The sequence below is a fragment of the Pyrus communis genome, chromosome 16 (genome assembly GCF_963583255.1).
Source record: "Pyrus communis chromosome 16, drPyrComm1.1, whole genome shotgun sequence".
NCBI lineage: Eukaryota > Viridiplantae > Streptophyta > Magnoliopsida > Rosales > Rosaceae > Pyrus > Pyrus communis.
Genome location: NC_084818.1, coordinates 6,183,200 through 6,208,708, shown reverse-complemented (window position 1 = coordinate 6,208,708; position 25,509 = coordinate 6,183,200). Strand labels below are relative to the sequence as shown.

The 25,509-nt window shown below is 37.6% G+C and overlaps 3 protein-coding genes across 3 annotated transcripts; all 3 read right to left on the bottom strand.

Annotated features, from left to right (window-relative positions):
- Nucleotides 1-3,667: 3,667 nt before the first annotated feature.
- On the bottom strand, nt 3,668-5,118 carry LOC137719694 (uncharacterized). The gene is made up of 2 exons (XM_068458738.1): nt 4,017-5,118; nt 3,668-3,705 (listed from the first exon to the last, which is right to left on the bottom strand). Exons 1-2 carry the CDS (start codon nt 5,116-5,118, stop codon nt 3,668-3,670), a joined length of 1,140 nt encoding a protein of 379 aa, XP_068314839.1.
- Nucleotides 5,119-15,034: 9,916 nt separating this feature from the next.
- LOC137720840 (probable E3 ubiquitin-protein ligase RHC2A) lies at nt 15,035-16,783 on the bottom strand. The gene has a single exon (XM_068459948.1). The coding sequence runs from the start codon at nt 16,538-16,540 to the stop codon at nt 15,326-15,328; it is 1,215 nt and encodes a 404-aa protein (XP_068316049.1). The 5' UTR covers nt 16,541-16,783; the 3' UTR covers nt 15,035-15,325.
- Nucleotides 16,784-19,640: 2,857 nt separating this feature from the next.
- On the bottom strand, nt 19,641-21,615 carry LOC137721474 (glycerol-3-phosphate acyltransferase 5-like). The gene is made up of 2 exons (XM_068460568.1): nt 20,927-21,615; nt 19,641-20,735 (listed from the first exon to the last, which is right to left on the bottom strand). The coding sequence occupies exons 1-2, from the start codon at nt 21,497-21,499 to the stop codon at nt 19,809-19,811; spliced, it is 1,500 nt and encodes a 499-aa protein (XP_068316669.1). The 5' UTR covers nt 21,500-21,615; the 3' UTR covers nt 19,641-19,808.
- Between the last annotated feature and the right edge of the window lie 3,894 nt (nt 21,616-25,509).

Here is a 25,509-nt window from a genome sequence, read left to right as displayed (position 1 = left end):
ATAAAAATTTTGTATTCAAGCATCCCTCACGTACATAATAGTTATACGATTGACAGCTTGGTTTTTGCTCTTCTACTTTCTTTTGCTTGGTGAACAATTTAAAGGTCGAATTATATTCTGTAAAATTAGACAGCTGCTGTTTTTTCATTTGCTTGTTGGTTACGAGCCATGAATATATATATTAGTGGCTGGACTGTGCCTAATTCTTTTCTTTCTCGTTGATTAAGCTTCGAATCCAACCACCCCAAAAAGAGGATTAAAATTGAAAATAATTATTCATCTATTACTACTCCATAACAATCTTGTTCGTAAATAAAGTTTCAAATCAAATCTCCTTGTGGAGAAAGCATGACCTCAATTATGCTCTGATTTCCTTCAATTTTTAGTGTAAATTGCACTATTTTTTTTTTTTACAAAGTATATTGCGCTAATTTTAGAATTTTATTTCCATGTCTAAAGAAATATGATAGATGAATTTCTTCTTCTTATTATGAAAGAACTAGGGTTACAACATTATATAGAGTCGCACTCTAACTTGGACCCTATACTAAAGCCTATAAACAAGGCAGTCAAAATACAAAACAAGTAAGTAAATAATTAATTAACAATTTACAATATTTACTTAACCAATTCTGTGATTCCTTCCTTAATACTCCCCCTCAAGTTGGAGTGTATGTTAATGACACCCAACTTGCTGAGTAGTGTTTCAAATTGTGTTGAACTCAATGGCTTGGTAAAAATGTCAGCTGGTTGATCAGATGTCCGTATGTAGACTGTACGAACCATTCCTTCTTGAATCTTCTCTCTTACCAAATGGCAATCAATTTCTATGTGTTTCGTCCGTTCATGAAATACCGGATTCGAAGCAATGTACATGGCTGCTTGATTGTCACAAAATAAAGTGACTGGTTGTGGATGATTCACCTTCAAATCTTTTAAAATGTTCTTCAACCATGTAATCTCACAACATGTAGTGGCCATGGAACGGTATTCTGCCTCTGCACTGGAGCGAGATACAGTAGTTTGTTTCTTTGTTTTCCAAGAAATCGGTGCTTGACCAAGCTGAATGCAATAACCCGTTATTGATCTCCTCGTATCCTTGCATCTAGCCCAGTCAGCATCACAAAATGCCCTTAATTGCAATGATCCTGTAGAGGGTAGAAAAATACCTTGTCCAGGTGCACTTTTGATATACTTGAGAACTTTGTGTGCTGCTTCAAGGTGTGGTTGTCTAGGTTTTTCCATGAATTGACTTAGCATGTGGACGGCATATGCTAGGTCCGGCCTTGTTATAGTCAAGTAAATTAATCTTCCTACAAGCCTTCTGTATGGTGATGCATCAACTAATAGCTTTCCTTCTGTCTGTGTGAGAGAAATGTTTTGCTCTACAGGAAATCTTGAAGGTTTGGCACCTAAGAATCCCGCATCATCTAATATATCCAATGCATATTTTCTTTGGCACAAGGTTATGCCATGCTTGGACCGCGCAACCTCTATCCCCAAGAAATATTTGAGTTTGCCCAAGTCTTTCAATTTAAATTGTTGCGAGAGAAACTGCTTTGTATCCTCAATTTCTTGCAAATTATTTCCGGCCAGTATTACATCATCAACATAAACCAGCAAAGCAATGAAGTTACCTTGACGATTTCGGACGAATAATGAGTAGTCAGACCATGACTGGTGAAAGCCAGCAGCCTTGAGAGCACTGGAAAGTTTAAGGAACCATTGCCTCGAAGCTTGTTTTAGGCCATATAAGGATTTATTTAACTTGCATACTCGAGTCTCCCCCTTTCGGCCGAAACCAGGAGGCAAGCACATGTAAACTTCTTCGTCGAGGTCACCATGTAAAAAGGCGTTATTAACGTCGAGTTGATGTAAGTGCCATCCACGGACAGCAGCCACACTAAGGAGGACACGAACAGTGGTCAATTTGGCAACAGGAGCAAAAGTTTATCTGTAATTGACACCTTCGATCTGACTGTAACCTTTCGCAACCAAGCGTGCTTTATAACGCTCGATAGTCCCATCAGGTTTCAGTTTCACCTTATAGACCCATTTGCAACCGATGGGGCGTTTGTGTTGGGGAAGAGGAACGAGAGACCAAGTGTTGTTGGCCTGAAGAGCCTCAATTTCGTGCTTCATGGCAGCACGCCAATTTGGATTTTGGACAGCCTGCAAAAATGTGGTAGGTTCTTGGATGGCTGTGAGGTTAGCAACAAAAATTCTGTGGGGTGAAGAGAGACGGTGGTAAGATAAGAAGTGAGAGAGAGGGTGAGAGGTACATGTTGACGTGACCACATTCGTGGAAGATGAAGGAGCAGGTCTGGACGGGAGAGATGTCTCGACGTGAAAGTCCTGCAAAAATTGGGAGATTTTGGTAGGGCGTGTGCCACGTCGTGGTGCAGATGGTATAGCAGCCACGGGGCAAATGGGGTTGGGGTTAAGAGGTGGGATTGGTGACGTGGGGTTGTCGTCCAGAGGGGTAGAGGACGGTGTCGGTGTAGTGGAAGGTGAGTCGGTGGAAAGTGGTGTATTGGTGGAAGGATGATGATGCATGGGAGCAAGGTTGGAATTATGAGGATGCATGGGAGCAGGGTCGGTGGGCGGTGCAATGAGCATATCTAGTGAATGAGGTAGGATAGGAGACGTGTCATAAGACAAAGAGGGAGGTGGTACATCCATAGCACACGGTGACGATGGAAAAGGGGGGTTGGGCAAGGAACTAGGTGCAGCGGAAATATTGGAAGTGTGGTAGGGAAAATGGTCCTCAAAGAATGTGACATCCCGTGACACAAAAACCTTTTGAAGTGTGAGATCAAACAACTTATAACCCTTTTGTGCATAAGGATAACCAAGAAAAGTACAACGACGTGCACGAGGGTCAAATTTTGAAGGTTTTTGTGCATGGGTGGACGCAAAACACAAACAGCCAAAAACACGTAGGTGTGTGTAAGTTGGTTCTTGGTGAAACAATTTTTGATATGGTGTTTGCCCTTGAAGGAGAGGAGTAGGTGTGCGATTGATGAGGTAGGCCGAAGTAAGGATGGCATCACCCCAAAAACGTTTAGGAAGGTTGGCTTGAAATAGTAGGGATCGAGCAACATTGAGCAAGTGGCGATGCTTGCGTTCAACGACACCATTTTGTTGTGGTGTGTTGACGCAACTAGTTTGGTGAATGATGCCTTTGAGAGTGTAAAATGTGTTTAGTTTGAACTCAGGACCATTGTCACTTCGAACTAGTTTGACCTTAGTGTTGAATTGATTTTCTACCATGTGAATGAACTGAACAATGAGATCTTGGGTGTCAGACTTGTGTTTCATCAAATAAACCCATGTGCACCGAGTATAATCATCGACAATAGTAAGAAAGTATTTGGCACCGGAAAGAGACGCAACTTGATAACCACCCCAAATATCAACATGAATTAATTCAAAACATGACTGAGTAGAGATAGAACTTAATGAAAAAGATGATCTTGTTTGTTTGGCCAATGGGCAAATAAAACATTTATTTGAATCACAAGTTTTATTGTGCAAAAAGGGAAATAACATGGATACTTTGTGCGATGGATGCCCAAGGCGTTGGTGCCAAAATGTAGATGGTAGGGTGGTAACGGTGTTGCATGTTCCTTTCTTTGGTGGGTCGAGATAATAGAGTCCCTCCCGTTCAAATCCCATCCCAGTCATCTTCCCCGAGCGTAGGTCCTGTATGACACAAAATTGTTTTAGAAAAATGGTAATGTATAGGGAATCATAGGCTAATTTGCTAATGGATATCAAATTTAGCTTAAAGAATGGTACACATAAAACATTATCAAGAACAAGATGGGGAGAGAAAACAACTCGTCCGACATGGGTGACCGTAGCAAGGGATCCGTTGGGTAACTCAACAGTAAGGTTTTCAACAGGTTTCAAGGATGTAAGGAAGGTAGGGCTACATACTATGTGGTCTGTGGCTCCATTATCCAAAATCCAAACGGTTTTCTGTCCATTACGTATAAAGGAGAAGGTTTTACCTGAAAGTTCTTCAGAGTTTGAAGAATTACCCACTTGGTTGACGAAAGAGGAGGATTTGCTCTTGTTTAACAATTGTAGAATCTGCTTACAATCCTCTTGGGAAAAAGGGAAGTTTGGCAGCACGTCTCTTTTGGCATTTGTCATGACTTGGTTGCCTTTGGAAGGACGACCTTGTTCAACCTCAGCAGCCGCCTTTCGTTTACGACAAAAATCAAAGGTGTGACCCTTCCATCCACAAAATGTGCACTTGAGATGCGCCCGACAATTTTTGGTGGTGTGGTTTGTTTTGTTGCACTTCAAACATCGATTCCCATGATCTTCAGACTCGGCTTCCCGATTTGTAGTTTTCACGGCAAACACTGCTGCCTCTGGTTGGGCAGTGCCTTTCCCATTAGAGACTTCTAGTTGACGTTCATGACGAAGAACCAAGGAATAAGCTTTGTTCACCGTGGGCAGTGGCTCGAGTAGAAGGGTATTGCTACGAACAGTGGCATACGAGTCATTCAAACCCATGAGGAATTTCATGGTTTTCTGAGTCTCCACGTAACAAGCAATCTCCTTCTTCGTTTCACAACTACAAGCGGGGATTGAGCATAGGACATCCCGTTCATCCCAAAGACTTTTCAGTTTGGTGAAATAAGAACTCACGGTCATGGTTCCTTGCACACAATCGTGGATTTCATTCTCTAAATGGAAAAGTTGTACGATATTCACATGAGAAAATCTTTCTTGCAAGTCAAGCCACATTTGACGAGCATCCTTACAATGGATAACACTGCCTGAAATTTCCTTGGACATCGATCCCAATAACCATGTCTTGACTAAATTGTTGCATCGATTCCATTGTTGCAACTCTTCGTGTTTGTCCTCACTTGGTTTCTTGATTGTGCCATCAACAAGTCCAAGTTTGTTCTTGACCGTTAAGGCCATTGTCATGGATTGAACCCATGTACCATAATTATCTTCCACCAATGGCTGCGGTACGAGAACTGCACCAGGCTGGTCCGAATGATGGAGATAGAGTGGGTGGTTTGGGTTTTCCCACTTTAGATGTGAGGCTATGCCTGAAGAAGTTATTTGTGTTTCTGGTTTGTCACCCATGGCTGCGTCGGCTTGGGTGGCTTTTTGTGTTTTGCTGTGTTTCCCAGATCAACTCTCTGGTACCATCTAAAGAAATATGATAGATGAATTTCTTCTTCTTATTATGAAAGAACTAGGGTTACAACATTATATAGAGTCGCACTCTAACTTGGACCCTATACTAAAGCCTATAAACAAGGCAGTCAAAATACAAAACAAGTAAGTAAATAATTAATTAACAATTTACAATATTTACTTAACCAATTCTGTGATTCCTTCCTTCATACCATGAGTCAATGAATTTTTTTTTTTTTAATTTACATTTATTTTGTATTTTTTTACTGCTTTTTCAGAAATAGTACGATACTCATTATATTAGTGAGTGAATAAATACAAACACAGATAGGGTGTTTTATACAAACACAAATAGGGTGTTTTTTACATGGGTTCAATAACGACACATGATCTCTCTAGCATTTTTTTTTTATATCACTGGCATTATTCGTTATTAATTTGAGTCTCGACCTTTTTTTTTTTTAATACATCAATATTTTTACACCAAGCGAAAGGGAAGTTCGGCTAAGGTACACAATGGGCAACCTAATTTGGTATCGAATTTGTATCCACGAGATTCAAACCTAAGACCACTCACTTACAAATGAAGAGGAATACCACCAAACTGTAGTACTGAGTGGTGAAGCTCGACTCTTAAACCTTATTAGTAGACAATTATTTGATTAACTATTAAACATGTATTTGTTTGGACCCAAAATATTAGACATGGTCCGAGTACAACTTTGAGTTTGGCCCAAAATGAAGACTGCCAATACCCACATCTATTCTTAATGTCTAGCTCAGGAAGAGATAGTCGAGTCCTAATTAGTATTTGATTCGTTGGGGATCAAGATTCGATCCGGTTGAGTCCAAAAGTGAGTGAGATTGTTAAGGATTAGAATGAACAATGATAAGGTTCGTAATAACCGGCTAATCATTGAACAATCATAATGTTCGTAATATTCGGCTAATCATTGTTCATAGCTGATCAAGATCTATAATGAATTAAACATGAAATAGGGCTAGATTCAAAGTCTTAAGTCTAGTAGGAGTGGCCGAGCTTTATGCAGATGTAACGACCTATCCCCAAAAATGATAGTTTTTATAATTTTAAAATGTGAATTTACGAAAATACCTATCGAGACAAATACGTTGACTTTTGTTGACCACCTTGTCATGTCACGTAAAATCTGTTTTCTTAGCGTATTCGGGTAGTACTCATCGACATGAGCACGTGAGCACAAACGGAATGTGATTTGGAGCTATAACGAAGAAGTTATGGGCGAGTAAAAATAAGGACAAAATAGTCATTTAAATATTTTATGGAATGCTCTAGATTTTTGGAGCAAAATCTGGAAAGCCACATGTGTGGCCCAAATTAAAGGGAAGAAAAGATGGGTGGTGGAGATGAAATATAAATGAGAGAAAGGAGGGGCATGACACCCGATCAGAAAGAAGGGAAAGAGAGAGTGACCAATGGGGAGAGAAGAAAGGAAGGGAAATGAGAGAGTGGAGGAGCACCGGATCACCCTTGACCTGGTTCCTCCCCTCGACCTGACCTGCATCTGCAACAATTTTCGACGGGTTTCCCGTCCATTTTCCCGGCAATTCACGGCCTACCCCCACTACCAAACACTTACCCAACCTTCCCTCGTTCATTTCCATCCAAAACCCCACCTAGATTGACCCCGTTTTGAAGAAGAACGGAACTCGTGGGTTCCGAAGGTGTCATGGCGGAGATCCGCCCATCGTGAAAGCATTGTCAACCATTACCACCATCAAACCACTCACCTTGAACCCAGGAACAAAGCCCAAACAAGTTTAAGGGTGTCGGAGTTCGAATTGAGGTCGAATCAAAGCACACCCAAATCTAGGGTTTCAATGGGTTTTCATGAAATTAAGGCTTTTTCCAGCCAAATTGGCCTTGGTCGCAAGTATGAAAGTTGTTCCTCTCATCAAGATCTTTATTCCTGTCAAATTTGGAAATTTTTGGAGATGTTGGATGTTCCGACAAGTCGGGGAGGCACGTGGAGGAAAACCCGAGGTTCCTCGATGTGGCAAATCTGAATCTGCCATCTGTTTTCCAAAATTATAACGTTTTAGTATAGTTTTACTAAAAGGTTCCTAATTGTGTTTAGGCACGTTGGCGGGAAGTGATCACATTCTCGATAGTTCGAACGACTTTCGAGCAATGGAAAACTAGTGAGTGGACCCCTTCTTAACCTATATATTTTTATAAATATTACCTAGCATACATGGCATAGTTTGTGAATTGAATATGATTTATATTTTATGGATTTCTATATTATGATTTATTTAATTTACGTTTTAGGAAACGTTATAAACTATTGGTTTTAAACTTAGAAAATGTTTAATACTATTGTTTTTATACCCTATGAAATATTATGGAATGTGATTTATGAGAATGATTTGAGTTGGATAGCTTTCATGGTTTTATATGATTTATGAAACGAGGGTTGAGCTTTTGAGCGTCGATGTTTTGATACAATGTTTTGAGTTATGTTTTCGATACCTACTTAGTGGTTTATCATACGGCACATCCGCACACCATGGGTATTGTCTATGGCCATAAGACACAGATGATGGAAGAGTGAGATATGATATTATATATACCCCCAGCTTCACTGTCGAAAGAGGTATCAGACAACTTCACTAGCTGCAATTAGTGTTGGTGTGGATGTATGCTATTTATATAGCTTTACCTATGGGTGATGGACAGGTTATTCGCTTCACCTTCAGGTGATGGATAGGTTATTCAGCTTCACCTTCGGGTGATAGACAGGTACTGCCTTCGAGCGATTATGATACCCTTAGTTGATTACTTTACTAATGAGATTTACAAACATTTTTCATTCCATGCTAGGGTTTTCATAAAACCTACTATGTAGTATTATATATATATATATATTTTTTTTTTCAAAACAGGGGGTTATTATGTTCAAAAATAAAATGTTTTCCTATTATTAGTACTAATATTATAAACTTTGGTCCACTCACCTTTTCTGTTTTGCACCCCTTTCAGGATTTAGATTCGAGACACATGATCCCGGCATCAAGACTCTACAACATAGATATTCTTGAGTCTTCTCAGTATAGGTGTCATTTTTTTGTTTGTACCTTTTCATAATAATTCCTTCCATATTATTCTTAGTAGTTGTATGCTCTGTACATGATTCCATCGGTTTATATATTTCTAATTAAATATTTTATCGGTATGCATGTTTTTAATGGCTTCATCACCCTCGGGTGTCGGCCAGCACTTGCCTACCCTGGTATCTGGAAGTATTGGGGTTGGGGCGTGTCAGCAGAAGTCTGGATGGTTTGGTGCCGAGGAAGTACAACACAGATAGGAAGCTACTACGACATGTTGTAATAACGTGAAAATCATTCCTATAAATTGAAGAGGTTCTACAACATTTGCTGGACCTTCAACATAACACACATATCTGCCCTGCACAATTTATTGCTTTATGCAAAACCCTCTCATCTTTGAGATAACACCAACATTCCTAACTTCGTCAAGCATATCTTCTAGTTTAGATAAACAACATTGTAGTTGAAAAACGACGACATCTTATAGTTTGGATAAATAACACTGGAACTGTATCGTCAGGTGATCGATCTGTGCCTTACAGTTTGGATTAACAGCACTGCTCCAAGTTCGGTTGACTATCTATCCAAATTTGTCAACAAGGGATCTCTTAGTCCTTGTTGAAATGGGTCATCTTATTAGTCTCTCAGCGAGGGAGCTTTTACCAAGTTACATTGTTCGATACATTAAAGTCAAACCCATTTTATGATTAGATATTCACAAGTGCATTTAGATTTCGGCACTCCAACAGCTGAATTACATTTATAATCAAGACATTTAACTCTTTTGAATATTTATGTCCATACAGCCTGTTACCGATTCAATGCACTTATTTAAATCTTTTGAATATTTGTGTCCATACAGTCGAACCCATTTTATTTTCTCAGCGAATGAGGTTTTACCAGTTGGCACGTCACGTATTCAATCGAAAGATATAGTTAGCTAATTAGTTATTCGACATGCGCAACAAATAGGCTTAGTTGTTTTTAAGCTCAACAATATTATACTGCCACCGGCATTAACATTAATGTTGAAAATTTCGGCATACATGTAAACTCTTGACTTTGGTCTTGAAGGCAGCCTACCCCAACTACTTGTATCAGTCCAAATGTCACTCAAAACCTTTTACTTTAATCAGAAATGCTTTATTGCATGCCAGTCTTGACTTACCATATACCATGTTTTTCTTTCAGTCAATGTAACTTCTATCATTTAGACCCTCGTCAATCATTGTCTTAATATTCAAATTTAGAATTTAAATGCAAACTATAACACGATAAATTATACTGTTAAATTGTTAATCTTGTGTCGTCTAAATTCAATTTGAGTCACTAATACTAGCAGTATCATTCCGATTTATTCTTATGTTCTACAATCTTTGGTGGAAAATGTTTTTCATTCTAGATAAATCTAGTTTCGCTCAAATGTAGAGTCTAAATAATCCAAAAATCTGTATTTATCGAGAATTGATCAATGATTGGAGTACCCAATTATCCACCAAATAAAGAGTGATAGCTCATGCACTCTAATCTCATCTAAAAGCTTGAATACCACTTAAGTAATTTGCTGGTTCCGACAAGGATAAAATCTTCAAATAAATTTGAAGCACACCTAATACCAAACAGATAGAGACTGAAATGGAATCGTGTGGGTTCTTTGATGAAATCACAATACCTAGGCATGCTTTGACTGGAGCAGTGACAAAACTAAATGTCTCACAAGAAAGATATAGCTGCGAGCATGTGGTGATAATCTTTAGACCTAATAGTTTGAAGGCCTTCAAGTTACATGCATATATATTAACTTATTAAGGAATTTTAACGAAAAGCTCTTGGTACTGTTTACTTTAACGAAAAATCCATATTTTTACACTAAAAAATCAATCCTAGTACTATTCACTTTACCTTTTATTTTGTCCTTATCGTTAAAACTCAAAGTTTTCAAGTCATTTTCATTAGTTTTCCTTATATATTATCAGAGCTTCCATGGCCAACCACATGTCCCTGAGTGCGTCCATTAGCTTGGTTACCCTAAGGGACCATCTGCATTGTCAATGCCAATAAAAGAGCCCTGACTTTCTAGGGTTTGAAGTTTTCTTGGTAGAATTAATGGCAAAAAACCAAACATTATTAGCATGCATGGACAAGTTGGTCTGGAAATATTTCAAAAGTCTCCGACGCCTTTATTCCCAGACAGTGGGACAAAGATTTGGCACACGTAATTGGTGGAAATTTTGGTATACAGAGTGAGAAAATTTTAGGGGAACTTCACTATGATCCAACTTTTCATTTCCCATAATTGTCTTGCATGTTATGATGTTAAACTAGAAAACATGACGGTTTAATTTTTTTACATGATATTGAACGTATAGCTACTGAATAACATGTATCCGACAAAAAATTAACTCTTTCCACAAAAATTAAATTTTAACATTTATATTATGAGGATACAAGCTTCTAGTATCCATTTTTTAAGAAAAAGAAGGTTAAGTCTACATATGTGAAAAAAGCTTTTGATTATTCTAGTGGATTTGATGTCACTAAAGATAGTAGTTTTATGATTGAATAATGATGATTAGCTTTAACAAGACCAGGGAGTTGGAGGAGATTGAAGTCAATATAACAAACAAATGAATCGGGTGTGCTTTCTCAATCAATCTCACAAACTCAAGGGACCGGAGAGGGAAGGTAAGTTGCATGCAAAGTTTTTATATACGTACGTGACGTGAGTTGGATTCTTTCACAGACTCTGTTGTGCAAACGCGGTTTGACAATCGGCACCGACTTATTTTGTTCTTTCTCCAAGTTTTGTTACCCAGTCTCAGCTGTATGTTGTGTTGATAGTAAATCTTACGACAGAAAGTTAAAAAAAATTGCATGGGTTTACTTTGCAATGTAAATTTTATTTTAGGGTGAAATCTCGAATATTTTTTATGATTTAGAATACGTTGTTCAAGCTAAGTATAACGTCATCTCACTCATATGTGAATGGACATATTAAAAGTGTGACCCCTACATCGGGATCTCTCTCAATATTTTCAATTAATTTTAAATTTAAACTTCTACAAAAAAAAATATTTCTTGAAACAAGATAAGGAAAAAAAAAAAAAAAAAGACAAACAAACAAAAACCTAGTCAATGACTGAAAGGTCAAGTAACATTTATTAAAAATATCTTCTTCTTTTTTTTTCATTAAATCACATCTTCACGACGTGTTGTTTTGCATGGGAGAAATAGTGTTACATAAATAATGAAAGTGTAGAGCGTTTGCCCACTATATATATTTTTATGGGGTTGTTGAAATTAGGTTAAAAATATTTGGCCCAACTTACAATTAATTAAAAGAAAAACTAATGAAAATGATTTGAAAACTTTGAATTTTAACAATAAGGATAAAATAAAAGGTAAAGTAAACAGTACCAGGTTTGACTTTTTAATGTAACAATTTGGTTTTTTATTAAAATGAACACTACCGTGGGTTTTTCATTAAAACTCTCATTAAAAGGAAAACTACTGAAAAAGACTTGAAAACTTTGAGTTTTAACGATAAGGACAAAATAAAGGGTAAAGTGAACAGTACTAGATTACTCCCTTAATTAAATACCCACAGCACCCTGCATATAGCCACGACTTTGACAAAGTAATTAGCCCAACCATATGATGTCCACCGTCTTCAACCTACAGCTTTTAAATATTGCAGTGTACCATGTATGTTTTATTTTATTTTTTCAAAAAAAGACTGGCTGATGTCTTCGTTTTTTAGAAATTAGGAAGATTTGAAGATGTGTTTTAGCCTCTTCATAACCATTATTGCTTGATTTAACAATAACATAAATCGAATGCAAAATAAATTTGTGCAATGAACATTTTTGTTTCGTATAGCATGAAAATGAGATTTGAACTATGTCTTTAAATATTGAGAAAATACATAATATAAAATTAAAAACTCGTTAAATGGATTAGGTGGATTGAACTTTTTCAAGAGTAATGCTTTAGAAATCAAATTTTGTTAATTAAATTTTGTAAATCGGTGATATGAATGTTAATTATTAAATTATTATTTAAGAGTGATTAACATGTTTATTTTTATAGTCGGCATTGGGGTGCACCAATAAATATTAAAGAAAACTAATGAAAATGATTTAAAAACTTTGAGTTTTAACGATAAGGACAAAATGAAGAGTAAAGTGAATAGTACCAGAAATAATTTTTTAATATAAAAATACAATTTTTCATTTAAATGAATAATACCGAAAACTTTTCATTAAAGTTTCATAAATATTATGAATTGTCCCAATCAACCTTGCATAATATTGGAAGGTTTCAAATCGAGAAAGGGCCAATCAACCTTGCATAATATTGGAAGGTTTCAAATCGAGAAAGGGTTAAGGGCAATGGGCCAACTATCTTCTTTTGGGGTATGAGAAAGGATAAAGGTTATGGGTCGACGTGGGTAATACTCTTGGGCCCATTTCTATAGAAGTAAAAGAACAGAGAAGTGAAAGCAGATATTGGGAAAAATTGAACCTCTCAGGTATTCATGTGTTAAATAAAATAAAAAGTTCAACATCGATTATCTTACAAAACAAATTACAATTTATATAGCATAGTTCTACTTTTAGTTGTGTTGAAGTCTTTTGTATAAAAACGTCACACCTATTGATTGCATGAGCAATTAAGTGTGGACAATATCGATACTATTAGTGGTGGACTGCAGTCTATCTCTCTAAAACTTTAACATAGTTTCAGAGAGGGCTTTCAAATCTTGCCCAAATTATCGGGTTCACTTCCAAACATGACCGATGTAGCTCCATGTTTGACCAACTCCAAAGTGGTCCGGCGTGTTGAATAAAGTAAAGAGTCCCATGTCATCTTACATAATAAATCACAACTTATATCAAATGGTTCATCTTTTAATTGTATCGATATCGTTTGCATAAAAACCTACACCTATTGATCGCACGGGTGATTAAGTGGGGACAATATCGATGCTATTAGGGTCACCATGACTTGTCTCTCTAGAACTTTAATATTTTTTTTAATAAATCAATAATTTTACACTAAGAGAGAGGGAATTCGGCTGAGCCACACAATATGCAACTTAATTTGGTATCGAATTCATTATCCACGAGATTCGAATATAAGACATCTCATTCAAAGTGAAAATGAATGCCACCAGTTGCATGGAAGTTTTTATGTAACACTAATCTGTCTACTCCTGTCTACAAAAAAAAAATCTGGTAAAATTCATGGACTCTCTAACTCAAAATATCTGGTTCTAAAATGTTTTCATGGCATCTAGCTTTCATGTTGTGCGGTTCGTATTTTGCGTGAAAGAAAGAACTGAAACAAATCAATTAAATCAGATGAGGATCGAATCAAATCGTGTTCCAAATCCCTTCAAGATATTTACCGGTTTCGGTCGAGACACTGTTGGCACCAAAAAGGTACACCCGGCATGTGCTATGCTTTGCTTCTTCGCAACTCTAGACGACCATTTTGTGTATTGGTTTCGTAGTCAACTATGCTAGCAAGGTACTTGTCTAAATAGGGTTTGGCAACCTTCACATACGAACACTGTCTGAACCGTTTATTGATATTAATAATTCAGATGTGTTCTTATGTCATATCCATTTGAATGTTGAAATTTCCCATCAAGAACTAGAAACTAGAGTGCACTGCATGAGAGATTCTTTTTCAAAACCAATATATAATCTCATTGGCATCGTCACTCCGTTAAATGTTATCGTGTGTTCAAAACTTACTTTAACTATTCAACAAATATTTGTCATGAAACGTCATCGGTTACATGGCACTGCAATCATTCATGACATAACTTGAAGTGAGTTTACGCGATTGAGAGAGAGAGAGAGAGAGAGAGAGAGAGAGAGAGAGGGGAGGATGCATCTGTCGACATTTCCCCAACCCAAAAGAGAGGGGTTGCAGAAAAGGCTGTAAACCCAGCTAGCCTAAACAGTAGAAAGATACCTTGTATTTCTAACTTGGATACTGAAAGCCTTGTCTTTTTTCCTCTGTCACTGTCCATTTGGAATTTATTGGCATCTGGCAAACGTACACTCAATTTTCGTGACTCATATGGAATACACACCAAATGGCAAATACAAGAAGAAAAAACAACAGTCCGATGTGAACTCGACAAAAGCATTATTTCGGAATGATTCGTTATTGTGATTCCAAGCAATTAGTTTCCTCTAAGCAATGCAAGAACTATAGTGTGACATACATTTAGGGTACAAACTAATTCCGAGTCCAAATAATTCTGAAAATATTTCGTCCAATTGGAATCGGAAATCGATAATTTTAAAATTAAAGAAAATACAAAAATACAAAAATACAAGAAAACAATTTGGATAGGAATTGAAATGCAATTAATATTTTGAATCCGATCTGAAATTTCAAAACTTGCATCAATTCTGATACACACTTAATTATTGACTTGTTGACTTTGTACTTAAATATGTAACTATCTTTTTCAATTACAACTCTCTTAAATATATTACTCCCACAAAAGAATTGAGAACTATAAAATTTTATGGTTGCAGAGAGAGCCATGGGATGACATTTTTTTTTTCTCTTGGTACAACTCCCATAATTTTGAAATGAAATAATCCAATTTCAAAAATACCAAATTCGACACGAGTATATGGAATTCAAAATTTCGATTCTGAAATTGAAATTGATATGCATTTACAAACTTTTTGAATTAGAAAAAGGGTGAATTATTGAACCGACAAGTCAGTACATTTAAATGATATATATATATATATATATATTTTTTTTTTAATAAACAATATTACACAGATAACTCCCGTGGCCCCGACTAGGCGACGACCACCTACACTAAAGGGGACTACTGCCTCTATTAGGTGACGAAAAACTACACTAAAGGGAGGCGGGAAGTTTGACATTACAATATGCTAACAATAATAATGCTAAATTTACATTTCACGAGAATTGAACTTAAAATCGCTCATTTACGCATATTATCGTATAAGCATAATTCCCCGGACAAAAAAAGCATATGGCCTACATTTTCCACGTGTCACCATCTCACAATCCCGCTATTCACCTCCGTAGACCAAGTCCTCCGCCCTCTCGGCGTCGACGTCTCCGTCGGTTCCAATTCCATAAACCTCACTCTTCTACGACCCGTCGATGGTGGCGGCGTCGGCGTCCCCACCCTCATCTCCGAACCCGAACTCGAACTCACCGACGACGACACACCCCCGCTGAAACAGCCAAACAGATTCATGAAAAATCTCCTCAACCCACCGCTCTGTCTCCCTCTTCGTCCATTTCTTGACCACGAAATCCTCCTCGCAGCTCCGCCGCCGCTAAACCCGCCGTCCATCTCCGTATACACTACCGGCAGCTCTCTCTCAGCGCCTCTTCTCCCCCCGCTAAATCTTCCCACCGCGAATCCGCCGCCTGGCAGCCTCCAGATTGTCAGACCCGCGTTTTCGTCCTCCTCCTGACCTCGACCCTGACCCGTATCGGGCGTCGAATCGGCCGGTAGCTCGTGCCTGCATACCGGACATGAATTCCGGAGCGCAAGCCACGGCTGTATACAATCGGAGTGGTATATATGCTTGCAGGGCATTTCCTGAGCTTCGGTGTTAACTTCGAACGGTTCTTTACAAACGGCGCAGTGATGCTCCGCCGTTATGTGAGCCTCATCGAGCTTGATCGTCGGCATTGACTCAATCGCCGACTTCGAGGCCGGTCTCTGCTCGCATCGCCCCATTCCATTGATTTCGAACTGCGATAGCTGTTCGAGTAGGCGGTCGAACCCAGACCCGAGTAGAAACTCGGACATGCTTGTAGGCAAGGATCGAAGCCCCGAGCCGCTACCGTCGTCGTAAAAGAGCTCATATCCGCGGCCTTCCTCGGTGGTGACGGCTCCTTCGGCCGTTGTTCCGCGGAGGACGATTACCGGATTGAACGGCGAGCGGTCGCCGTTGTTTCGTCTAACTCTTCGGGGGGCGGACGGAACAGAAGCGGTATGATCCGGACGGGAAACCGAGCGGTTGTTGGCTCCAATCATGTACATCGCGGCAGCTGAAAACCTCCTGCCGCGGCGCGAGTCCACGTTTCCGGAGGAGGTCGGGTTGTCGATCTCCTCAACAAAGCCACTCTCGCAGTCCGAGCACACCACTGAGGAGGATAGGGCGGAGGCGGTGGAGATGTCGGCGTCGTTGAAAACCCTAACGAAGCGCCTACAACTGTAGCACCAGTAAGACGGAGTCGCCGCGGACATGCAGAGAATCAATCAACGCTCCCTCAATCGGAAAACAAAACTCCGCCGTTGAAAGTCGGAATCGGAACGAAATTCGATCCGAGAAAATGCGAATCTTCCCAATCGTAAATTATTGTTTGGGAGACGGGAAAATGGACAAAAACCCCGAGAGAAAATTTTGTAAAGGTTTCTTTTTTTGGGGAAGGTCAAATTTGATATTTTGCGTGTTGAGAAAACGAAGACAGAAAGATTTATGGAGGTAGTAACGGCAAAACCGCGTGGTGAGAACTCTCGCAAGTTTCTGACACGTAACGACGTTTAGTCAGCGTTAGATATCAGTCGGTCGAATTTTGGAGGAGACGGCGCATTTCGAGGATGAAACGGAACGGAGTTTCAGAAGCCGCGGGAATAGAGGCCTGCGCCGAGCCGGCACGAAATCTATAGGCTTGAAAGCTTCACATTGTTCTAAACAGTAAACTGGCTGACGTGGCGAGACTTTTCTCAACTGAGATTTTTTTTTAAATTTATTTTTCTATTGTTATTCTATTTATGGGGAAAAGGAGTTTTTTCAGTTTTTTTTTTTAGGTTGAAAAGTGTAATTTCAGTTGGAGGAGTACACAGAATAGAGTTAGGTAAATTGAAACGTGTTAAATATCTCTTGTAAGATCCATTTGTTATTCATTTTGTAATTTCTCTTATAAGATCATTTACACGCATTTGAATTTGGGTTTGAGAGTGTACTTGTGGCAGATACTATCCATTTAAATAGTAAATTGTGAATAGTTACTGTCATAACAATTATTATTCACCAAATTATTTTAACAGTTGAGGTTAATTTAGAATATGTTGATATGATTATGCTACTCTGCATCCATTGTTAATGGTATTTACCATGGATCTAGACTTGGGGCTAAAATCAATGTGGCTGATGGTAAGGCCCCTATTAACTACGGTGTGTGAAATGTGATATTTATTTTTTCGTCCTAACTAGGGATGCAACTTGGGTTGGGCCAATCCGAAACTACCCATGTCCAATTCGACTTTAAATCCAAATAATTGGGTTTTTTGGAGTTATTATAACATGCCCGAACCCAACCCAATTTCAACTCGTTCATTAATTGGGTTGAGTTGGGTTCATTATTTACCCGTCCATCCCCAACCCAACCAAACCCGACTAACCAAACCCAATCTAACCAGATTGTAACCCATATCAATTAATGATCATACTACACCCAAGTGAGCCAAGTCAAAAAACCAATGCACTTTATAATATTCTTTTTAATAAATTACCCTTTATAATTATTTAAGTTTTTAGGAAATAAGAGGCTTTGATTAGTTAGCCCATATTTGTAGTCTCTAAATCCTAAAGCTTTATAGTAGATGGATTTATTAAATTAAAGTTAGCTAGCCTTGATGCTACTTGGCTTAATTTTTTTAGGAATTCTTGGAAACTAAGTTATTACAAGATTAAACTTGAAAAAGTTGGGCAACCCGAACCCAACCCAAGTAAACCCTAACCCAACTAAACCCAAGGCCAAATGAACCCGAATGAAACCCAACCGGAACGCGAGCCCGAATTGTAAAAGTTGGGTTATGATTGAATTGATCTTCCAACTCGTCCAACTCACCCGAATTGCACCCCTAGTCTTAACTATTAAAAAAAGTTGGTTGAATACTTTTATTTAAAAATTAAAATTTTTAATTTCTTTTTGTTATTTTCCTTAAACATTGGGTTGCTTGCCGCACGTGAAATCTTTTCAAAATACGCCAAAAATGGTTTACTTTATTTTTTTTCCGCATTGGTATATTTTTTTTTCCGTATTGGTATATTATTTTTATGTGAAAATTGTTGTATGTTGTTTGACTTTTTGGCATGCCCCATTAAAATACACCAAAATGGTTACTAACTATTAATATAGCACAACGTTTTTATTTATTTATTTATAGAATAGCACAATGTTTTGGTAGTGTATGTTGCTGACTTTTATTTTATTTTGTGGAGAAAAAACCAAAATAAAACATATAATAAAACACGTACAAAGAATAGAAACGTATATTTCAGTTAAAACATAAAAACATATACAAAAATTATTACGTATTTTTTACTTAATACTACGATTTGATAATATTTCTCTTTATTTTAAGTGAAATATCCTAAGGTTCGATTCTCGTCAAATGCAATTTTGAATCATATTATTGTTAGGCCAATGCGAGGCTAAGCTCACTATTTTGGTAAGAATAAAATCACATTATTACTAACTTATTATAAAACTAAGCCCGCTCCTCTTATTTTAATATTGATAATATCGTTTGTTTTAAAAATTTGTCTATATTTTTATACTTTCTGATCTATTGCTAATATGCAATCCAACTGGAGCGAGCTCCGAGTGAATGGCGGCTCGGCCTAAGATGCAACGTGGTTACGGCTAAGGAGCTGAGTCATCATTTGAACTGGTTCGTTGTCCAACACGTCATCATCATTTCGTCACATCGCATGCCTCTTTGTCTTCTTTCCATTAAACGCTGCGTTTGCTTCCATTCATTATTCATTTTGTATTCTTTGTCACTAGAAAACAAATATTTCAACAAAAAAATTACTTTAATTTTTTACGACAAATAAATAAATAAAATATCGTTTTGTATGTTAGTCAATAATATTTGTTTTGACAATGTCAATTTTGATAAGGTCAGATGCTCTTTTGTTTGTTCAAATCTTTAATATTTTCAATTAAAAAAGAATGATGACAAAAAATACGAAAAATATTTTAGGTGCGGACTAAGCCTAAAAAATCAAATACCAGCTACCAATATTACGGCCCAAGGTCTGGCCCACTCTATAAATCCTCCAAAATAAGTCATCATCATTTGATCATCAATCACAAATCAAAACAATAGTAAAACAAAGAAACCCAAATTAAGAATATAGTTAATTTAACCCTAGAGACTGTCTTTTTATATCATATTTGCAGACTATGTAATGTGATGGTTGATGGTTAGATTATTCTTTAAAATCATTGAAAATGAAATCCAACCATCAACGACTGCATCGTTTGGTTACAAAATATGATATAGAAAAATGATCTTTCTAGCATTTTCGTTTTGATTAATTAGCAATTCAAAGTCCCAAAATCAGTTGCAATCAAAATCATGGGCATTTACAATCATATACTTTATTCAACAGTTCAAGAAATAATAATTAATTAACCAAATACAAATTAATTCACCCCAACTAAACTAATATTATTTCATACGTCCACACACGGTAGTCCACAAAACAAAGAAGTTCATCTTATTCTTTCATCGTCTTAGGGTTAAAGATACTCACCATTTTCCTAAACTGATCGCCAAACGAAGTATACGAAACGGTCCCATCGTTCCCAGCAAGCACTTTGTACTTGTCCTTCCTTGTGAAGTTGGTGCACTCAAACCCCAACGTGGAGGCCAAGATCCTCTGCACGTAATTCGCAACATCATGAGGGCTTTTCCCAGATGAACACGTGGCTTCCACAGGCAACTGGTTCAAGAATGTAACTTCGTAAACTGGCCTAGGGTTCATGAAGAAGAATATGGGATCCAAAGCTTTCCAGCCCCTTGCTGTCGTTGCATGGAAAAACCCTACCCTGTAGTTCATGGCCACCGGGACGATTCGGTTTGTAAGCTCAGCAAAGAGTGCACTAAACCTCAAAAGAAAAGGTTCACGGCACGTCGTTCCTTCGGGGCAAACCACCAAGTCCCCTTTGGTTAGTTCAAGCTTGATTCTCTCAGCATCGACGTGCCGAACACGAGTTAATCGAACGGTGGGGATTGGGGATAGGAGCTCTGATAGTCGAGAGATAGAGTATGTGACTGCTGGAATCCTACGTTTGAGTACGGTGGAGAGTATAACGGGGTCCATTAGGGTTCGGTGAGTGCAGACGAATAGCACGCCCGAGTTTCCACCGGAGAAGGGCGGTGGTGGTTTGCCTTTCACAGTGACTTTACCACCAAATAGTTGAGACGTGTAGGGTATAGCCCTCATTGGCAATATCAATCCCATGAATAGGCGAATGAAGGCAAGTGAGATGCCTAGGGGCATCCATAGGAGGATTAAGAGGGCGGTTGAGGGCGTAGGGCGCTTGACTAGTCGGCCGTCGTGGAAGATCACCGGGAGTGGTCGGAGGACTTGCTGTTCATCATGCTTTTTGTTGGTGATCATAAATGGTGGGTGGATTTGTTCCTGCAGTGACAAGCCAAGCATGCATAATTTACTTCATTAGTACCACACCAAGATAATTTACTAAATTAGTAAGTATGCATCGTTATGGTATGTGTTGATAATGAATAGAACAAATGGTTCAGATCCAATATGTATATATTATGTATCACGTCATTAGTTAATAATACTATTCATTTCAAATATGCACGCACCTTGCATAAGGATACAAATGAAGAACCGGATGATGAAGGCCTTCCCAACCCTAATGTCGGTTGTTCCTCATCCACAAACAGCTTGGCCACTCGACTGTATATGTCAACTTCACCTTTAACAAAGCCGGTGGCAAACCCAAATCGGTTTACAAGAAGCTCACTGCCAATAACTTCATCAGCTCTCAAATGCTCCTTCACAAACCTCTCCACCATAATCCTTGGCATCTTAGTCACCACAACCCTCTTATCATATGAGCTAAACACTTTCCAAGCCTCCATATCCAAATCATCCACGTAAAACTTTGGCAACACTGCACGAGACACGGACTCAATCTCTGATTTCGGAACACCAAAAACAGCAACAAAAGTCATCAGTTTAAGCCCGGCTTCCTCCATACCTATCATCTCCAGAAACCGGATCACCGGCCACATCATTAACAACACGGCAAACCGTATCAAACCTGACGCCTCAAATGCTACCAACATGAAGTAAGAGAAGGGGTCAGGATCCCTTAGAAGTGTTCCTTCGAGCTCCGAAACAATAGACTCCATTGAGCTAGTATGGGTTTGCATTTGTTTTCTACGGATTCTTGTTTTTCTCGGTTTGGGATTAATTAAGACAAGGATTATGTGGTTATAAGTACTATATTTGGCTTAGGATAATGATTATTTGACGACTGGTTAGAAGAATGAAGGAATGGATCGGTTTATCAGTTTACAACAACCCTAATTACTTTATAAAATTTTCTAAGATCAAACTTTCTCCCTCTAATTCGACCCTCAGCTTTTGGGTTTTTGAGGTGGATGTAACTGCAAAGGAAAAAGTATCATACGCCACATAAATCCACAGAAAATATGGATTACTTAACCCCAGCAACTTTGGTGACGTGGACGTTTAATTTGCGATACAAAAGTCCATCTGTACACACCTAATAGCAGGTCTGACTTGGTGCCTTTAGGTCACTGACTTCAACATGTTACAACGTTACTAGTGAACATGTTATTCAATCAATCTTCGTATATAAGGCTTGCAGAAAGTTTCTGTAACAGTGGCCACCCCACGTTCATGTTGCACGGGGTGCATACGAGTCCATGCCAATAGCTGGTTGATGAGGAAATTTTTGGCAGATATCGGTTTCGATTATTTCGATCTTTTGGTTTTTCCACGTTTTAGATTTTGATGTATATAGTTTTATATGGCTTTTCCTTGTTCTTAACAGATTTTTCCCATTAAGAATATGATCACATTGTACTAATTTCCTTTTTGCATTCTCTTATTTACAAACTGGCACTCATGATTGATGTGTTTTCTTTGCTGTCAAAATTGGAGATTTCGTAATACAGATTACTTGGACATACTACAAAGATCCCCCAGCTGTAGGTTTATAATATATAATCATCTTATAAAACGGAAGAGGATACTAACAAAACGTCATATGTACGTATTTCACAAAAGTAAAGATTCTCATTCGTACCCAATACAAAATTACAAAAAAACAACAAATTAATTGAATATCTCATGTACTTTTGTTTTGACAATATTTAACTTTCATTGCCTGCTTGTGTCACCAACCCAAAATTTTTCTTCTATGCTCTAGTTTAAACGGGTTTATGGATGAACTTGCAAATTAAGGAAAGATAACTTAGGTTAAAAGTCAAGTAAAAACAAGAGGATTCATATCCTTGGAAATTGTTTTGCAAAGGTAACAAATCTTCAATATCAAGTTTTTGTGTTGATTAATGTGTCAATAACTCAAATAGGATAGTAATAAATCAGGAAAATATATCAAATTCGCGTAGGTCATACCTAACAAATGTCCTAATAGAATTCAAAGGAGGAGGATACACAGAACTCAAATCACTTGTTATATTGATCCTCAAATCAAGCTAGCCACTTGCATATAGGTAAAGCAATTAGCAAAGCTTGCAAGAAGAATCAATTCAAAGTAGGTTAGAAATTAACCAGGCCAGCCATCTGCCGTCTCCGGCTTTCGTGCGATCAAGTATGCTGTTAATTTGCTTTATCAGATTGACACGGAAAATTTCTGCTCCAAGTTTGGTAAGGTTGGTTTGAATAGATGATGAAAACCAACATTTCAGTTTCATCATTATATATATACACACACAGTCTTTAACCGAAGGGATCTCCATTTTTTTAGAAAATAAGAATTAGTTGTGGGCCCAAACGACACAGAACTTCAACAATCTAAACTATCTAGTTTTCAAGTTGCACCTCATAAATTATCCTTGCAAAATATTAGCCAAATCGTAAATATTGAGGCATCTAATTGAGCTCAATGAAATTGATGAACGCTATTGTCTAAGAAACATTAAAATTTCATTGGGACTATTGAATAATCAAATGTTTCGGATTGAAATTTTCATTGTGACAATTGAATGGGCAAATGGATTTGGATTGTATTAAATTTTTGCAAGGATGACCTATGAATCGAAATTTATAACATATACGGTTCAAATTGTTGAAGTTCGATGTGAAGCGAGTCCCATATTAATCTCCTTTTTTTTTTTTTGAGTAAATTCTAGTAATGGTCCCTCAACTTTAATCAAATTGGAGCAATGATCTCTCAATTAAAAGTCCATTACTATTGGTCCCTCAACTCATTAAAATGTGTAGCTATGATCATTTTCGTCAACTTCGTCAAAATTTTATCAAAATAAGTTATGTTAGAAGGATCATTGCTACAATTAGGGTTCCTTAACTTATCAAAACATGTAGCTATGGTCATTTTCGTCAACTTTGTTAGAATTTTGTCAAAATGAGTTATTTTGGAAGAACCATTGCGACAATTGGGTTAAATTTGAGGGACTATTTCTCTAGTTGGATTAAAGTTGAGGGACCAATGGTAATGAATTTTTAGTTGAGGGACCATAGCTGCACGTTTTGATGAGTTGAGAGATCAATGGTAATAGATTTTTGGTTGATAGATCATTGCTTCAATTAAGTTAAAATTAATGGACCATTTCTACAATTTATTCTTTTTTTTTTTTTTTTCCTTCCAAAATGGAGATCCCTCTCCATAAAAGGTCTGTACATATATATATATATACAGGCAGAGCATACTACAAAATCACTAATCTCGAACCCAATTTCAATTTGGCTTTCTTACTTTTGATTTCTCACCAGCTAGTCACATGCTCCGGCTGACTCCGATACACGTGCCGACGTACATTTTCCGGCCTGTAGGTGCGTTTCGATTAGCGTGAAGAAGTGGTAGCATATAATTAAGTTCAATTTCCCACCCAAAATAGGCCCAACATTGACAGTTCAGGCCTTCAAGAGGAAAACCTTCATCCCAACCCACCAAAACGTTGAATGGGCTTAGATTTTTGGGGTTGTGCAGGAGCATACAAGTTGATATGATGACCTAAACGAAACTGACATCCAATAGAACGGAATTGGATTCCATCCGGATTGAAATGATGAGGATCATAGGAATTCTTACATCTTTAACATTTATCGTGCAGTTAAAAATTATTTAAATTATTTATTTAAAATTAAACATAAATAATACCTGACGAAAACTGAGCGAACAAACTATAATGAATGACTAAGATGTGAGGATCCTTAGTAACAAAATGAATCCGGAAATAATCCTCTTCAAAAAGAATCACTATTCACAAAGTGTTAAATGTAGTTATGGTGGTGGACAAACTTCTCCATGAAACAGCGTCATTGGTAGCATGTATAGTTTCGGTTACAGTGAAGGGTAACCTACTTGATCTAATCCTTACTTCTTTTTGTTAGTAGCAAATCTAACAGATTCTTTTCGAATTCTTTTCGTAAATCGTGTCCACAAGTGAATGGATATTTTTGTTTTTCCAAAAAAATCAAAAATCAAAAGTCTTTGGCATTTGTTCACTGCCGACTGTGAACTAACTAGGTCATTACTTTTCCTTTCAATGTTTCACCGACCTTTCAAATCAACAAAGATCACTTTCACATCAACAGATCTTCTACCTTGGTTGAAATCTTGCTTGAGTCCTGTGCGCAAGGTTGAAAATCTAGCTAAATGATTAACGACAACAGTTTAAACTACTAGGGTTATACGAGGAATGAGATGTGGTAGAATGGAGAGTATAAGTAGTTTAGAGACATACTCATAGTTCGAAGCTCTCATTTATAATTAAAAGTATTTACTGGAGACAAGATGAGAGATGCAAGAGCACATAATATAACTATATACTATATATGTACATTGACTGTAAGGTAAGCAATGAAAATATCATTACAGTATGCAGTTGCCCTAATAAGGATAAAGCAACATAAGATACTTATGGCAGACATATGGCTAGTCATGAATTCCGCTTTGCCAATTTTCGAGGTTATGCCTCACCCTTTCATGTATACATATATAAATCCATTCCTTTGATTTCTTTATTAAAATATCTGTATATCTGCATATGAGTTTGGAATATAAAAGATAAGATAAATAATTAAGGGTTAAACTTTGTTTACTACTTTAAAGTTTATTGGTTTTCAACATTTGGTACATGAAGTTTTTTCCGTCCCAGTCTGGTACCTAAAGTCATAATTCTAGGAGACTTTCATACATCCGTTAAGT